The 17,622-nt window shown below is 43.0% G+C and overlaps 3 protein-coding genes across 3 annotated transcripts; 1 reads left to right on the plus strand and 2 right to left on the minus strand.

Moving 5' to 3' along the window:
• The first annotated feature begins 550 nt into the window (after positions 1-550).
• Positions 551-4,116, plus strand: LOC115726830 (chloroplastic import inner membrane translocase subunit HP30-2-like). The gene is made up of 6 exons (XM_030656896.2): positions 551-1,029; positions 1,547-1,662; positions 2,576-2,702; positions 2,987-3,135; positions 3,274-3,336; positions 3,417-4,116. The coding sequence occupies exons 1-6, from the start codon at positions 601-603 to the stop codon at positions 3,448-3,450; spliced, it is 918 nt and encodes a 305-aa protein (XP_030512756.1). The 5' UTR covers positions 551-600; the 3' UTR covers positions 3,451-4,116.
• A 2,740-nt stretch (positions 4,117-6,856) lies between these two features.
• On the minus strand, positions 6,857-7,553 carry LOC115726829 (protein RESPONSE TO LOW SULFUR 3-like). Its single transcript, XM_030656894.2, has one exon. The coding sequence runs from the start codon at positions 7,485-7,487 to the stop codon at positions 7,158-7,160; it is 330 nt and encodes a 109-aa protein (XP_030512754.1). The 5' UTR covers positions 7,488-7,553; the 3' UTR covers positions 6,857-7,157.
• A 2,847-nt stretch (positions 7,554-10,400) lies between these two features.
• Positions 10,401-16,152, minus strand: LOC115726832 (ABC transporter B family member 19-like). Its single transcript, XM_048281977.1, has 10 exons — positions 15,540-16,152; positions 15,327-15,381; positions 14,612-14,787; positions 14,323-14,523; positions 13,971-14,230; positions 13,455-13,768; positions 13,130-13,353; positions 12,687-13,032; positions 12,149-12,619; positions 10,401-11,988 (listed from the first exon to the last, which is right to left on the minus strand). Exons 1-10 carry the CDS (start codon positions 15,822-15,824, stop codon positions 10,514-10,516), a joined length of 3,807 nt encoding a protein of 1,268 aa, XP_048137934.1. The 5' UTR covers positions 15,825-16,152; the 3' UTR covers positions 10,401-10,513.
• Positions 16,153-17,622: the final 1,470 nt, after the last annotated feature.

Raw genomic sequence — 17,622 nt, forward strand, 5'->3', positions numbered from 1 at the left:
TTCGTTTTCTCAAATAAGGACTCCAAATGAACATTGTTTCAAATAAGGGCCCGAAATAATATAGCATGTTTCAAATAAAGGCTTGAAGTGATCATAATGTTTCAAAAAAGGATTTGGCCTAAAGGACATTTTCATCTTTTTTCATTTTAATTTTTTTTTTCAATTTTTCCTTTTTCTTTTTTCAAAAGTAAAAAAAAAGGAGCAGGAAGATACCGGCGGGAGGGGGTTGTATGTGTCTCTTTCTTCTTCTTTTTCCAAATTTTTTTTGCTTATTTTTAAGGAAATAGAAAAAAAATATTCTAATAAAATAGAAAAAAAATCAAATAAGCAAAAGGACAAAAATACTCTTGACTTCAGCTCCTTTTTTGAGATTTTATGGCCACTTCAGGTCCTTATTTGAAATAATATTTACTTTAGATTCTTATTTAAAAAATAAAGACAGTGTAAGTTTTTATTTGAAATAAGGTTAACTTAAAATTTTTATTTGAGAAAATGAAAGGATTTCGAATCTTTATTTGACATTTTTCCCAAAATGTTTGGGTAGAGAATCACGCGTATCGAGTGGGTACGAAGGCCGGCAGTTGGAGCGGAAATTACAAAATGCACCGAGCTTCTCCTTGTCGCTGCCTATCCACAATTCGACAACCCCCGCTAAAATCCCCTGCAGCCTCGTCCGCTTTCCTCCGCCAACACCGACGCCAGACATCACCCTCGTCCGTCGCCAAAAGCCTTCGAGAAATGGAGGAGCAAGGCAGGCACGGGGTCATCGTCTCCAAGCTCTTGCCCCCTAACAACCCCATCGAGCAGCTCCAGTCTCGCTACAAGGAGATCGAGGCCGGCTTCAAGGACTGGCTCTCCAAGCAGTCCCTCCCCGTCGAGGCCGCCGTCGTCACCGCCACCAGCTCCGCCCAGGGCGCCGCCATCGGCGCCATCATGGGCACCCTCACCAACGACGTCTCCACCTCCCTCGGCCCTCCCCCCGGTGCCAACCTCAACCCCCAAGCCATGGCCTCGCTCAAGCAAGCTCAGGTCAGTTAGGTTTTTTTTTCTTTTTTTCAATTTCCCTCTTGATTTCTCGTCCCTTCTCTGATTAGGTTGTGTCAATTCCTCGAGCCATGGTTTTGGTTGCTCGTCCCAAGTTCTCTAGTGTGGCTTTGATTTGTAGCTCGGGGAAGTCTGTGTTGTAGCTTGTTGTGTGATTGAATTTTGGAATTTTGCTTAAGATTTAAGAGCCTTATGTTTGTAATTTTGATGGTATAATGAGTTCTGTGGCGATTGATGACACTGGTGAGAAAATGAGAGGCTATGCTTGCCATATGTCATGCAGGAGAAAGTGCGGTCTATACTGAACTAAATTACAAAATCGAAGGTTGATAATGCGGTTTTCGCCCTTTATCGAATGTTGACTGCTGTGAGTTTTGTCGTCAGATTCAATGTTGCCAGTGAACGAAGGGTCTATTGAGTCGGTTGAACTTTTGAATTGCTCTATTTTGTCTGGAAGGACAGAGAACATTGGGACGTAACAAATGGGTTTTCTTTTCTACAGGCTCTATCTGGGGGTCCCTTGATACAAGCTCGCAATTTCGCTGTCATGACGGGTGTCAATGCTGGCATTTCTTGTGTCATGAAGAGGTTGAGGGGGAAGGAAGATGTTCAGTCCAGGTGATTTTTTATTTGCATTCTCTCCAATCATTTCCATTTCACGATACAAAAAAAGCTAAACGATGAATCGCCCATAAAAAAAGAAAAAAACAATTGGGGAACCTAGAGTGGTGAGTTATAAAAGGCGGAGACACTAATTTGGCTTGCAAACCTATTTGATGAAGTATTACTAAGCTGGACCTTGATTCAATTTAATAATTAAGCTTGTTGAACTCGTGAACAATCAAGTCAAACTTGAGTAGTGAAGATATGGAAGTTGAATCAGAGTAGCTCGGCTAGTTTGCACTCACATCACGGATATTTTTTTAGTACTGTTGCAAACATTGTATCTTCTTAGTGCAGGACAGGCAAATTGTGATGGTTACATTCAATTCCACTCCTTTATGTTGTAATTGGAGCTGTTCAAACTCTACTTAGGTTGGATTATGGTGTTTAATGGTGTTGGGAGTCAAAAATCATAGTAGCATCAAATGGGTGCCTAACTACAGAATCTATACATGCTGTAGGAAAATCATTAATTTCAGTGGGGTCAACTTCCCCCTTCGCACACATACAGGCTCGGTCCTTCTCTTGCAAGTTAGCTAGTTCTAATGTCTAATAGTGGATTATTTGTCCTGGTACTTGGTTACTTAAAATTTTCTCCTCTATGAATTTAGTGTAGTATAAAGTATTTGAAGAATGCAGCTGCAACTTAAGGTGCTTTTGGGTTCTCTTTAAATGATTTGTGCTTATCATAGAACTCGAAGAAGTATACCCTAAAAGCTGGTTTTGTGTTGCCTTAAGAGATTCGAAAGTATTATTCTGGATTACAGCTTTTGTCTTACGTTGGACGTCATTGACCATAAATACCTGGAATTCGTGTGTTTGTGATTTTCTCTTTGCTCTTACTCGAACTGTTATATTGTCACTACAGTGTGGTAGCAGCTTTTGGTTCTGGAGCCATGTTCTCTTTGGTCAGTGGCATGGGTGGCCCAAATCAGGCGGCAAATGCAGTTACTTCAGGGCTTTTCTTTGCACTTGTCCAGGGTGGACTTTTCAAGGTGAAGATCCAATATTTAGAACCTGAGTCTGAATATTATGGCAGCGTCGTTACTCTATGTATGCATTATGACAATTCGTTGCAGCTTTACAAGCTTAATGTCAGTCAATATGGATATCCTGAGGGTGTCCCTTTGTACGGATACGTCAGCGTATGTATTATTTGGAATAGCCTCATGAAGTTTTGTGTTTTGGCCGTGTGATGATGAGTAATTAGTCATTTTGACGGATCTAAAAACATTTGGAGGTGTGAGTTTGACAGACCAAATTTCTGTGGCTTGTGCAGCTAGGGCAGAAATTCTCTCAGCCTCCTGTCGAAGATGTCTACTACTCTCGAACAAGAGGCATGCTGACGAGCCTTGGTCTTCAGAATTATGAGAAAAACTTTAAGAAAGGCCTTCTAACAGATACGACATTGCCTCTACTCACTGATAGGCAAGTTGTTTCTTATTTTCTCTTATTTCTTTTGCTGCATTCAATTCAGGATCATATTGTGGTGCATATTAGATTGAATGCTTTTATTTTGATGTTGGCGGTATTTGGCATTTTATCGATCTTTATTGTATATTGCAGTGCTCTAAGAGATGTCAACATTCCTCCAGGACCAAGGCTTCTCATTCTCGATCACATTCAGAGGTCTGAATCAACATAAATGCATAGTATGACCGACTATTTTATTTATCAACCAATTGATTTGGATGTATTTTGTGGTTCAGAGATCCTCAGCTGAAAGGTGCAAGGAAGCTGTAGATCACATTTACCACCAAACTGGTTGGCATTTTGAAAGATTCTAAAGTAAGAGGGACTTAATTCATTTTTATTCTGCACCGTCTGCTTTCGTCAGTGGTGTTGTATAATCAAGTCGTGGTTGAGGGCTATGAACTTTAATGGTGGTACCTTTAGTGGGGAAGGAACCTTCATCTGGGTGATCTGAACGGGGTCTAGAACTTCTCGAATCCTTTTTGATAATCTTGTTGGACGGTACTTCAGCGAGAGTATAAACAAGGTGAACATTGAGAAATGGAAACCCATGCTGGCATCGGAGGCTTCTTGGTTGAAAGCTGTGTCTCATTAGAAGTGGAAGAGTGATACCTAGAGCTAGTTCTCTTGAGATTACTTTCTGCCTCAAAGAGTTGTTAGACATCAGGGCGTCAAGCATTAGGCTTCTATCTAATCGCAAGCTTCTTCGGCAGAGGCTAAAGCTTTACATCTTCTCGTTTACACACTCGAAATTGCTGGAGAATAGTTTCTTCCCATATCTCTCTGGATTAAGCTCTTTTCTTGTTTTGGCCATCATATTGGAAACTTTTGGTGAGCTCATTTCTACGTAATACATACGACTATGGTAGAAAGTAGTCATGTAGGCTGTCTGTTTCCATAGGCTTTGAAGCATCTTTAATATGAACTTATCTTTCATTTATTATCTGAAGTGCCATGGTTTCGCCCACTGTAATGCCAAAAACCATGTTTTACTGTTTGCTGCCATGGCTACCATGAAAGCTTGTAGTTTGGACCAAGCTGACGGGGAAAAGAAAATTCCAGCCATCTTTTTGTCAACAATCAATGTCGAAATGTTTTGCTTTTTGCTCGAGAGGCATCGAAATGGCATTCTTAGGGAGCCGCGTTTCCTTAAAGCCTTGGGAAATTCCCCTGCGCCTATTGAAAATTCTAACGCGATGCTATAGTAATCTCATATTTTTTGTGTCGTAAAGAAGAAAAAAAAACTTATTTAGGATGCCAATATACAAAAATGTTGAATTAAGTAAATTCACAATCCCGAAATTTCACTTTGATTGAAGGTTCATACTATAATTCGAGGACTACAACATGAATTTCGTTGCGCGATTAGAGCTTATTCTACTTTTGGTGTTTTCTTGAAGGGCTTTAAGCCACATTCCAGTTTTCCTCAAATTAGAAATAATACTCCTAATTTATCAAAATTACTGAAATATCTAGGTCATTTTGAGTGTTGGTTATTTATTTGTTTTCGGAATTTTTTGTGTTAAGAGTAAAAATGTGACACTTTTAACATGAAAAATAAAACTCAAAATCCAAAAGGGAAGAGTCGAAGTCAAAGCAAATAACTACCCCTTTACCTCTGGAAGCCAATGTCATAACTTCAGAATCGAACTCCTCCTACTAAGCTACGCTAAAAGCAGGCAGCCAATGAGATCTTTGGATGTGATGCGTACAAAATTGCGACGTGCGAACTAATGAGAAATTGAGAATTCAACATGCTTGCCGCCTTACAATTTTGTCTCAGAAGACCAAAAATATTCAACAAGGTTGGTGAGAGCTCTCTCTCTTCCCTTAACTTACCTTTTTTTTTTTTCTTTCTCATTCTTTGGTTTGCCATTTGGGCACCAAAGAGTTATAGGGGCGATCAACTTAACCGATCTTTCCGGATGTTACATCCACATCCATTTCGAAATGTTTGATTTGAACAACAATGATTCAACACTGCTCGTGGTGGACGGTCCAAAGATCCGAGGGCGTAGGAGGTCTAGAATTCATTCGCTCCCAGCTGAATACATGCATTATTTCGGAAAGCGATATCAGCATCGTGAGCTCAAGTTTATGGAATTCTAGCTCCTACCATTAGGCATCGGCCATCGAGGTTATGTTATCAAATTGACCTGTCTTTCCTTTCAAAAACCTAACTTTATTGTATGCAAGATGAGAGGACGTCGACAATCGCCTGGGTTGCGAGGCTACCCAATAAACGGCAGTTCGCACCATTTGCTTTTCGAAGAGGGGGCTCGGACCGTCCATATCTCTTACTTATCTCCATCTTTCTGATTAGGAAATTGTTGGTCCTCCCAAATGGAAAGGTCCAATCTTTCTTTCTTTTTGCACCCGATTGTGAAAGGTGCATCACCAACGTGATGAAGCAAACTGCCATTGACAAAATGCGCATTGCTTTGATTTCGCTGTTATGGGACCTTAATGCGTGTAGGTCCGTCTAATGAATCAATTTTCTATTGATGGTTACCTCGTGAGCAACAGCTTATCTCCTAGGTGTTTGGCCGGAAACAGACTTACCACCTTTACTTTTTGGATCTGCTTTGCCTTATTTATTTTTTTTTTTTGGTCTTTTCCCATTTCTATTTGTTCTTTGTTACGGCCGGCGAGGGTCATGACCCTTGCCTAGCCCTCTCCGGTAACTTTCATTCCTCTTATTAACCGACCGGATTGGAGGCTAAAATGGCAAGAAAAGTGGGGATTCGCGAGAAATTACTTTAATCAGGGCTTTGTTGTTAAAGGCCGGTGGCATCGAGCAAGAATCGAATCCGGTTCTCGACGCTTTATTTTTCGCCGTTCATATGCTTTTCCATATACTGTAGCATGAATAATAATAGAGGCAACAAAATAGGAACAATCGCGCTCATTAAAGAAAAAGTCCTCCTCCTCACATTACATTCTTGGTATAGCAGGACTTTTTTTTTTTCCCCTCTCCTGTCTTCTTCTTTTTATGATAATTTTTTTGGCCCGGGACCAAATTGTTTATCCTCGAATTCTGATTAGGAACCAACGTTGGTGTCGTTTTTCCCATGGACAAGAGCAAGTGCGGGAAAGCGACAAGTCGCCCAGCTTTTTCCTTTGCGGTTTTGTGGTAAATACGTGGGTCATGAGGAAATGATTCTCGTTCGGGGTAATAATCGACGTGGCGATGTTGCGTGCCCGCTTTTACGTTCCCCGCTTACGGGATTTTAGGACCTAATAAGATGCGTGTAAATCTCGCCAATAAAATCTCTTAGCTCATAGACTCGCCTCCTCCTGTTTCATTTTTTGGAGAGAAGAAAGGGAGAGGAAGATCGTCGTTTGATCGTGAGAGGTCGGCATGATTTACGTCTAGGCCGATCGGATCGATAGGGATCACGGACGGAGCAAGAAGCTGCCACGGAACGAAGAGGAGGTCCACATGATCTATGGTATCCGATCGGTCGATGCGGACCGAGATCTGCCGGGAGTCGCCGAGGAAGAGGGGGCCCACATGGTTTCACCACGATAAATTCTTACTATTAACCGCGCTCAAGAAAAAGCGATTTCTTCTCTAGTTATTCTCACGTACCGACGCAAAAAGAAAAAAAATGCGGAACTGGGAAACTTACCCAAAGTTGAAAAGAAGAAGAAGAAGAAGAAGAAGAAGAAGAAAGAAGAGAGAACTTGCACCGCATTCAATCATCACTAGGTTAAATCTTTTGTACAAAATCTTCACAAAATGACCCAACAAGAAGATGAAGATTCCATGGAGAAGAGCGAAATCCCATCAAACTACGAGCAGAAACTAAGATCTCCTCCTCTTCCTCCTTGTCTAACGATCCCGAACCTGACCGGAAAAAGCAAGAAGCCACTCCGGCCACCGGGGAACTGGAAAGCTGGGGAAAAAAAAACAACTGGACAAAAAAAAATGGACAGAAGAAATATGTTCACTATATTCATATATATATTTTTTTTCAAGCGCAGGCCTGATCTTCGCCGGCGGGGGGAGAGATGGCGGCGGCCTGGAGGAGCCGGCGGGCCTGCGACAGCTGCTCCATCAGGAGCACCACCCGGGCCCGGTACTCGCGCGCCTGCACCACGGCCTCGGCCTCCAGCTCCCCGAGCTGCGAGCAGAGCCGCTCCTCCCCCTCCTCCGCCACCCTCAGCCGCTCCGCAGTCCTCCGCAGCTCGTCCCGCGCCTTCTCCTCCCTCTCCCGGCTCTCCCTCAGCTCCCGCTCCAGCTCCTCGTTCCTCATCATCAGCACCTTCTCCGGCGCGGCGGCGGCGGCGGCGCCTGGAGCCATGGGCGACCTGAGATTGTTGGACCTCGGCGTGAGTGAGTGATAGAGAGAGAGAGAGAGAGTTTGGTGATTGGGGGCAACGAGAAGGCTCCGAGAACGGCGGTTTATATAAAAAGAGTCTCGGAATGTCCGGAGTGCGTGGGCATGTCCACGTTCAATGAATCTAACGGCGTTGAATTTTTCTCGATTACCGTTTTCCTTTTTACGGCAGGTTTTTCTGATAAACCTGAATAAACTTAATAATTTCAATTCATTTTTTTGACATTTTTAATTCTGGACAAGATGGGAAGCATCACGAAGGCGGCTTAAGCCGTTTTTGTCGCTGCGCTTTGGATTTCTAGGCTCCTCCGTTCACCTGGTCATGTCATCCATAACGAAATTACAACGATCAAAGACGGACATGGGGAGACAGAGAGAGATTGACTCGCGAGGAGACTAGCTTCGAAACGCCATGCTGAGTTTGCGACGTCGGATTTATGTCGTCGTTCGACTTAAAGCTAATGCGACGGCATTTGCTCAGGCGATCAGGAGGGATTGCTTGGAATCCAAGCGACCCCGCCACCTCTTTGCAAGTGAAGGTTTCGCCGCACTTACGAGCTGAGAGACGTATGGCAAAGTTTTGTAAAGATATTCCTCTTTTCTTCGGGGTTAGATGAATAGGAGAAAATTATTAAATTTTTTTTAAATTTATTGTAATTATACCAATTGAGTTACAAATTTTTTTGATAATTTGTCCATATAATCAATCAATTTTTATTAAAAATCGCTAACAACACTGATGTGAACGATTTTTACAACTTTTCACTTATTATTTTATTATTACTATTATTAATAATTATTTTTACAATTGTGGCTCGACGAGGGCGAGGATCTTTGTGCCCTCATCCAAGCAAGGATCCGGCCAACAGGCGATGGTCGCGGCCCTCTTCTGGATCTCGGCGAAAGCCCGACGCCCGAGCCTGTGGGCAATGGGAGTGCGGAGGCCCTCACCGAAAGCCCGCTTGCGGAAGGCGAGGGTCGGCTGTAATCACAATCGAGAAAAGAAAGAAAGGAAATAAAAAAGAAAAACGAAAACAAGGGCAAAGGAGAATGGACGATTGGCTAAATCAGATCGGGAGTCCGCACAGGCATCCCGCAAAATCGATCGCTCACTTTTCCAACCCCGACGACCTTCGGCTTTTTCATTTTTAACCCACGCGATTGTCCGCTCCTCCCAGCAAATTCCAACGGAATCTAGCAACGAACAATTTTCAGACAGTGGGCGGGACCCATCCACTGGCGGATCGAATAATGGTGTCGGGTTCTGTTAGTGGGCGCGGGCTCGGACCTCAAAGTGGTCCAATCCAACTGTTGCGTGGCTGGCTGGGTTCCTTTCCATCTTCTATTTCTCTCTCTTGACATGAAAGTATGCGATGGCCCTCCCGATTTCCGACTTCAAGCAAATGTCCCCTCCGAGATGTTTTGGACCGTCGGTGGGATTAGAGATGAGGGAGACATGCGAGGCCGATGGGTCGAATCGGTTGTCGAGTAGTTTTAAGGTCCCGCGACTTTCTTATGCGAAAGAAATCACTAGCACCAATATGTTGAATCTATCTATCTCGGTATCCGTACCTCCTTTCTTATCTTGCGGGCCTGAGAAAGTCATTGGATGGCAAGTAGTGTCGTCACACAGCTGCCCGCCTAAAAGAACCACTCGCTCTGTAGTGTTGTCACACAAGATAAGCATGATAGTCGCATGAATATCTTTCGGATTTTTTCAATATTTGGTTCACAGAAAAATAAGCAAGTCGAGGAAAATATTTTTCACCCATGAAAAAAAAATTAAAAAATATGATTTTTTTTTTAATCTTTTCGACAGTAGGAAAATATTTTCCCTAATCTTCCATTCCTTCATTCTTTCACATTCATTTTCTTTTTAATTATTTAAAAAAATTATAATTTCTAATTTTTTTTTTTTTTCCTTTTTTTTTTTGTTTCCTCTTCTGTTAGTTGCTGGCCACAAAAGACGATGAGCTGCGAGCAAGGTCGAGCTCGCGTCGACCGAGCCTTGTTGGATCTAGCGAGGCCAAGCATGCTAGAGAACGGTGATGCCCGAGGGCTCGCTTGAGGCCCAAGGCTGCATCTCGCCTAGGTAGATCGCCAACCGTATAAAAAGGGAAACATAAAAAATAAAATATGAAATATAATTAGAAATTCGATTTGAAAAATAAAAGATAAAATAAAAATAAAAAATATTGAAATTAGTGCAAGGGGGAAAATCAAATCGAATTCTTTAATTCATTTTTAAGTTTTAGCCAAATACTAAAAAATATCATCATTTTTTTTTTGAAAAGGACTTGTTGGAAAATATTTTGCGGAAATGCAATGTTTTTCGTGAAATAAATGGAGCCTTGTCATGAATTGTAAGTCGTTAGAAACTTACTTTTTCTCTATGGAAATTCATCTAATGCAATAAAAATTGTAGCTTTTGATATATATATATATATATATATATATATATATATATATACACACGTGTAAATGATTCCATTAATTGGTTTAGCCACTTTCTAGACTAAATCGAACCCGGTCCAGTTCATGCGGAACGATTGAGTTATAAGAACGTTTTGCATGAGGTAATGAAACGCTTTGAAGAAAGCTTCGCGAATTAGCGGAGAACTTCGACGTAATGACGTCCGGATTGTACTTCCCATAACCTCGGACGACGCGAATAGATTCGACTGGCTTTACCGGCCCTGTCTGGATGATCATACTCTATTGCCCAGCTCTTGATCCATACTTATCAGGAATTTTTCAGAAATAGACAGCAGGTGTTAATTTCATTCGCTATGAATGAAAATCTCCAATGTGGCACTCGACGAAATACATCCGGAGTCGGGCGTGCACCTTCTAGGTGTTATTAGAGCTAAGTTTCCTAGAATGGAAAACATAGAAGGAAAACCATTCCTAGTTCTACAATGATCCTGAAATTCTCGATTTGATTCGATTCGATTCGATTCTCAGGATAGAGTTACTGCCTAGGTACCCGATCATTCTTTGAAGCTCCAGAGCTGATACAGTCTGGAATACACTCCGCTTTTTGATTTGACCAGGGTCGAATGGGGGCCTATCTCCACGATCTCCCCGTTGTCCATGACTATGATGCTGTCCGATTTCACTATGGTGGAGAGCCTGTGCGCCACCGTGATCACGGTGGTCCGGGACAAGAGGCCGCCGCTGCCAGACTCATTTGCAGCCTCCAGGGCACTCACGATGCTCCTTTCCGATTCGGCATCTAGGGCGCTCGTCGCTTCGTCCAGGAGCAACATCGCCGGCTTCTTCAGCAGAGTTCTCGCTATGGCTATTCTCTGCTTCTGTCCCCCAGAAAGCTGGCAGCCCTTCTCCCCAACTAGAGAGTCGTAGCCGTCCGGCAAGCCGCTTATGAACTCGTGTATGTTGGCTTGCCTCGCCACCTCGATTATTTCGGCTTCCGTCGCCTCGCTGTTTCCATAACAGATGTTGTCTCTAATGGAGGAACTAAATAGGATTGGCTCTTGCTGCACATACCCTATTTGTGTCCTCAGCCATCTCAAGTTGTATTCTTTAATGTCCTTCCCATCAATTAGCACCTTCCCTTCCATGGGATCATAGAACCTCAGCAGAAGGGCCAGGATAGAGGACTTCCCGGTTCCGCTCGGCCCGACCAGAGCCACCTTCGTCCCGGCTTCGATTTTCAGCGTGAAATTCCTCAAGACAGTAACTTCTGGTCGAGACGGGTAGTTGAACTTGACGTTCTGGAATTGGGCAGTTCCTTCGATCCTCCCTGGATGTGTATCTTCCGGTACGTCCGGTTCGATCTTGGTTTTCCGGTCGAGGGTCTGGAAGGCAGGAGCGAGTATGTTCATGGCCGATAACACGGTGGGGATAAGGGTCCACAACTCGGTAATCGAAGGTACTGTGAGCGAGAAAATCTGGTACGATCTTATGCCGTCTTCAAACGTGGCTTGGCGTTTATCAACCAAGACTGTGGTGTACCACAGGGCGACTGCATGTGCAATGTTCCATAAGCAAAGAGAGAATCCTTGGATTATGCCATATTTGATGCTTGTTCTCCTGCTCTCTTTCTTCGGGATTTCCAGCGCTAACTCGGCTTTCCTCAGAATCTCCTCTTCATAGCAGAAAGATGCCACGGTTCTTATGTTTGTCGCCGACTCGGAAGTTAGGGAAATGACGTCGCGATGCGCTTCTGCAGAATCGCCGGAAAACCCTTTGGCCGACTTGGCTTGAATGAGACCGCCGATGAAGTGGCAGGGCATCACAGCCCAAGCTACTAGAGCCATTCTCCAATTTACAATCAAGCTAACCACCGTTGCGATCAGTATAGAAGAGATGCATTGCACAATCACAGACATGCGATCGGAAATGATCACTTTCACCATGGATGTATCGTTGATGATTCGCGAAGTGACCGTCCCAATACTGTTCTCGGGTTTCTCAAACCAAGTGAATTCGTTGCGCAGTACACCTGCGAGATTTTAGAACAGTCAATGCAAATTGTACTCTATATCGATTCATAACTTGGGCAGAATTTAAAAATTTGAGACGAGTAGTTTCTGCATCAAACTGGAAAGGACCCTGCTCTTAAGGATAGAGAAGTGTGTTAAGGAAAAAGGAGGGACAGCTACCTGAAAAGAGAGCTTTTCTGAGGTTTGTCATGGCCTTCTCACCGACCATACCGAAGTAGTAATGCTGCAAGATGTGAGAGACTAATGATACCAACCCGATTGCGGAGAACGCGATCGAGTACCGTCCAACTTTCCACTTGGCGTCTTTATGGTAATATGCGACACCTATTGTTATGATGAAGAACCCGAAAACAGGCTTCGAGATTCCAGAGAAACCTGCTGCAATAGAGCCGATGGCCGTCTTGACGAGTTCCGCCCTCCTTAACCCAAACCAGATTCTAAAGAAGCGGACATGTTCTGATCTTTTCTTGTGCTCCTCTTGCTCAGGATCTTCTCCAAGGCCTTCTTCTGTCTGTGAACCCATTTCGTTGAAAACTCTGCTTTGAGGTGAGCCACGGGGTTGGTCAATTTCAGGATCTTTCGAAGATACATCAGTTCTGTCATTCAACAAAAAACACGGGCCGGTGAGGACATGTTTTTTTCCATCAACATAATTGTCATACACAAATAGTAGGAAATAATTATTATGAGGCGGCCGACCTTTCATCACGAAGAACACTGATGTTCTGCATGTTGAATAAGCTGTTGTAAAATTTGCTGGTGTCCAACAAGGTGCTATGCGTTCCTGTCTCTTTAACCTGTCCGTTCTCTACTACGGCAATCTCATCCGAGTTGACAATGGTCGACAATCTGTGTGCAATCAGGATCACTGTTCTTCCCTGCATGGCCTTCTCCAATGCCTCTTGAACCAGCATCTCTGATTCTGAATCAAGAGCACTTGTAGCCTCGTCGAGCAGAAGTATCGGAGGATCCTTGAGAACGGCTCTGGCTATGGCAATTCTTTGTTTTTGCCCTCCTGATAGCTGGAAGCCCCTTTGCCCCACCTACACCATTATGGCCCCAGAATTTAACTCAGGATCCTTTGTTTTTTCACAGTGAGAGCTTCAGAAGTTTCAAGAGAGACAGAGATTGCATTCTTACCTCTGTCAAGTACTTATCTGGAAGTTGTGAAATGAAATTATGTGCATTTGCCATGATTGCTGCATTCTCTATTTGTTGGTCATCTGCATCCAGGTTTCCTACTTTAAGATTGTCCTTGATAGTGCCAGCAAACAGTGATGGTTCTTGGGAAACTGCTCCAATATTTTGGCGTAGGAACTTCAAGTCAAGATCCTTGATGTTTTGGTTATCTATGAGAATGACCCCTGAAAACATGCAATATTACCCGACCATCAGCAACCTTTGTGCGCAAAGAGTCATAGAACCTGAAACCATGAAATAACTAGTGCCAGTAAAGGTTTCAGACCTTTTGATGGTTCATAGAATCTTGCAACCAGGGATATGATTGTGCTTTTCCCACACCCGCTGCTGCCAACTAATGCCACCGTCCGTCCTGCTGGAATCGACAGCGTAAAACCTCGAAGAATCACTTTATCTTCTCGGGACGGGTAAGCGAAGTGAATGCTCCTTATGTCGATGTTTCCCTCGATTTCCTTCAATTTGATCCCCCCGGAAGCATTGCTAATAATCGGTTTCCTCTGGATCACCTTGAAAACTTCATTTCCTGCTGCTTTTGCTTGGTTAAATACTTGCATGTCTGATGCAGCATAAGTGATTGAGCTGGAATGCAAAAGAAGCCACAGTCCATAATCAGAGTTAGATCTTCTTCACTTCATGATCTGAAGATTCTTAAAGGCATCTGATATCTTCTTATAAGTGCTAAAAATAGTATGCACCAATATTTGGATTGCTTCTCTGATACGCCGTAAGACAAAACAATCTCATCCAAAATCTCTACAAGAATGGTAAACTTTTTTCTTACATAGCTCCAAAGAGGATGCTCATGACTGCTGCTATGACGTTCCCTCCACTCGATCTTCCAGCAGTAATCACGAATGCTCCGATCCATATGATTAGTGCCCAAGAGCAGTTGGTCACAGTTTGAAACATTCCTGTACCAACTCCCTTTATTAGTGCCTCTCCTCTGCTCATAACAGACTGATTGTCCATGCATTCTGAGAATGACTTAATTGCGCGATCCTCTCCGACAAATGCAAAGACTGTCTTTATATGAGATATGGTCTGTACATTGTCAAGCCTTAACCCATGAGTTTTCTGACGATTTGCCTGATCTTAGATTATTGACAAACAAAAAAGGTTGAAGGTTTTTTCACCTGTTCCACAACGGTAGTAGCTTCGGATAGGCAAACCATTTTAGCAGCTGAGATGGCATTCATTTTCTTGGTGTAGGTGGCTCCAATCAGTAGAATCAGGGGAACTACAAACAAGGTGACCAGTGAAACTTCCCAACTGCAAATGAAGGCAATCAAGGCTCCAGAAAAGAAAGTGGCGGAGCACGAAAGGAAGTGCCCCAGCTGCTTGCAACAAGTTAATGTTAGCATGCTCGGCAAATTTCATCGCAGTAAAGCTCAAAAGCAGTCAACTTGAGGGAGAGATTGCTACCTTCTCTCCTATAGCATCCTGTATTACACTCATGTGAGTACTTATCCCGGCAATGACTTTTCCACTGGATAGTTCAGTATCGAAAGCTCCAATTTCCTGGCTGAGGACCGATCTCAGGAATGCTAATCTGATTCGTGCTGTTTGTCTTTCACTTGCATACATCCAGCATCCAATCTCTGCAGAAAATTGGAAGCAATGTGAATGCCACGTTACCGCGTGCTTTCTCTACTTTAAGTTTTCTCTCTTGTAGTGCATCCATTGCTTCTTACTTACTTTGGTGCTAAAAGTTCAATATGATAAATGATTATATGATACTTCCGATCCCATTAAACGGGATGCGACATTTGAGGATGAAGGCATCATCCCTTAGAAATCCACAGTTCATAAAATGTGGTGCTTCTCTTTCACCAGCCGTCGTATTGTTAGTCCTTTTGATCTGGCGGGTTATGGACACTTGCTTGCGGAGACAATGCCGAGGTCATAAACTACTGATTTATTTTTTTGTCTTGCTGATCTAGAGATTGACACAGCTTCATCAAAGCCAAGAAAAAGGATATGAAAAAATCTCATGGGCTTTTCTGGAGCTCAGTAACAGTGCCTTTCAAATGGTTATTAGGTGTGAAGCGAGTGTGCATGTCAACAACAAACTGCAGCTCTGGGACTAAATAAAAACATATGCATCTCCATCATCTCAAAAAAACCTAAAGAAGCCAACCTAGAATTCCAGCAGGGAAAGTTGCCAAGGCCATGTACCACACATATGGAATAACCTGAAAAAGTAAGAAAAAAACATGTATGAAAAGCTCCAATGACATTCTGTTTGTGAATAATCCATAGTTAGTAAGTCGGTACTTAAAGGTGCACTAGGAAAAACTATAGCCATCAGTTGACAGTAAGCTAGGAATTGAAGCGAAGTGCCATCATCTACCTCTTTCAGAGCTTTAACCATGCCCTGTTTGTCGTTGATATGACTCCCGAAAGCATTTAGTGCTTTGCCAAGCAACAAATATCCAATAGGTTGAGCCATCCCATGGACAACGGATCCTACAGTCCCTAGAGCCATTAAAGTCCAGTCGAGAAAGTCTGCGTACTTCAAAAGCTTATAAAATGGCAAGCCTTTCGGATCACTCTTCTTCTTTACTTCCTCCAGCACTTCTGTTTCCTTCCCTTCCACCGGCACGGGCTGTTCGGGCAGGGTAGATGTCCGCATCATTTTTCCTTTTCCACTGTGCAGAGAGGACTGTGTGATGCGTTGAGAATGGACGCAGTCTCTAGAAGATTATATATAATTTATGAAAACTATGTTGTGCCAGGAATATATGGAGCATATACTTTGAGCTTTGGTAAAAATAATGGCGGGGAAGTGTCATCCTTCTCAGTATTTCCGTTGACGTTTACGAGCCTCCTGCCACAGAGACAACATACAGAAGCAGACATTGTCCGAGCACGCAATTCTTAGTTTTATTCCACTAGGCTAAATCAAATTTTGTTGTAGGAATACTTCATAACCACCAAAAAGTGCCGGTTTAAAAAAATCGGTGCCGGAACAACCGATGCTAGAAAGGTCAGTCGCTGTTCATTGAGATTCTTCGGGACATAAATTTCCCTCAAAGCATCGTACATGTCCAGCTAGCTTACTGTTGGAGTTAAATTCATGTCAGTTGTGAAAGAGGCTGGTTATAAGTGTAAGGAAAAGCTTCATCCTTTAAGCTAGTTTTTGAAAGGAGAGGGGCTCAAGACTACCTAGCTAAGTCTGTCCGTCTTGCGATATTCTAAATGCGTGAGGGGTCTGTTTTTTCTGTTACTTGAGGATTCACCAACCTACGGGCATCTTGGTTTTAAGCTCTTCTTAAAGCTGTTCACATTTACTGCAGGAGGACTCATTTTGCTCGGCCTTTGTCACTTCTCTAACTCATTCCTCATCTAATCTTTTTAGCTATCCTAGTCTTTGATTCAACCCTTTAACTTGGTGATCTAAGGAGTAGAAAACCCATTTCCCTCAGCCTCTCTCATCCCTCTCTCTCTCTCTCTCTCTTGTGGCGAGAAAAGAGTTAACGATGCTCTCACTGTGATAGTGGCAACTATATTGAGTTGATTTAAGTAAAGTTGACACTTTGTGCTTGTGCTGTGCACAAGGACATCTTTTATCAATATGTAGTCTTTGCGCGAGTGTGAAAATGGGTTCTCGGGATTGATCTTGCAGTCCATTCATCCCCCAAAAGAATGTGATATTCCTCCTTCCTAATCTGAGGAGATGTTGTGATCGGACAACGTCCCTGTCCGGCAGTTAAGCTAATAGCATCATAAGATTGGCAGTTTCTATTGTTCCGTTTTGTGGTGGATGACGATGCCTTCTGATTTTGACGCATTCAAGTCAAGGGATAAGAATTGTTCTGCTTCAGCAAAATGCAAACAAATATAAAGTATGAAGCAGTCGAGACGGGGTCAATGAAATAGCTCACAGAATTGATATTAGTTCTTCTCTGATATGGCAATAGAGCCCACATATCTCTACCAATCGCATCATTACAGTAACTCTCGTTGTCTTAACATGGATGCATGGGGCATTTCTCGCTTCTCTGCGTGGTCATTTTGGAAGTTCAAAGGCTCTTCGGTCAGCTGATGCGATTTCTCGGAAACTAAGGGTCGAGGTGATTCGCAACGAATATTGAACGGGACATCTGCACGTCGTTGTCGGATGTTCGGTTCGTTACTCAATATGCATTTGAGTTCATGAAACAGATCGTTTTCTTCCATGAATCGCATCCGGGCCTTTGTAGTCATCGATATATAAGTCGGAGAAAAACGCCTAGGCGGGGGGAAAACGACGAAGTGGATAATGTAACTTTCACTGAACACAGCTTTCATGTCCATCGTCAAAAGCGAATGCAACTTCGATATTTACCAGGAAGTTTTTACCAATCACTGATTTTTCTTACTTGGGTCGGAAGAATTAACTGATTTTTCTCCTTGCTAGCAACTCTTTCGATTCGATCGTGATGAAAACGCTT

Source organism: Rhodamnia argentea, chromosome 7 (genome assembly GCF_020921035.1).
Source record: "Rhodamnia argentea isolate NSW1041297 chromosome 7, ASM2092103v1, whole genome shotgun sequence".
Taxonomy (NCBI): Eukaryota; Viridiplantae; Streptophyta; class Magnoliopsida; order Myrtales; family Myrtaceae; genus Rhodamnia; species Rhodamnia argentea.

Excerpts from the sequence above, each read along its gene's own strand:
- LOC115726830 (XM_030656896.2), top strand. The coding sequence starts at position 601 with ATGCACCGAGCTTCTCCTTGTCGCTGCCTATCCACAATTCGACAACCC. Across the intron at positions 3,136-3,273 it reads TTGCCTCTACTCACTGATAG|TGCTCTAAGAGATGTCAACA; the intron begins GCAAGTTGTTTC and ends TGTATATTGCAG. Across the intron at positions 3,337-3,416 it reads ATTCTCGATCACATTCAGAG|AGATCCTCAGCTGAAAGGTG; the intron begins GTCTGAATCAAC and ends TTTGTGGTTCAG.
- LOC115726829 (XM_030656894.2), bottom strand. The coding sequence starts at position 7,487 with ATGGCTCCAGGCGCCGCCGCCGCCGCCGCGCCGGAGAAGGTGCTGATG.
- LOC115726832 (XM_048281977.1), bottom strand. The coding sequence starts at position 15,824 with ATGATGCGGACATCTACCCTGCCCGAACAGCCCGTGCCGGTGGAAGGG. Across the intron at positions 14,788-15,326 it reads TTTCCCTGCTGGAATTCTAG|AGATTGGATGCTGGATGTAT; the intron begins GTTGGCTTCTTT and ends AATTTTCTGCAG. Across the intron at positions 13,033-13,129 it reads CAGATAAGTACTTGACAGAG|GTGGGGCAAAGGGGCTTCCA; the intron begins GTAAGAATGCAA and ends ATAATGGTGTAG.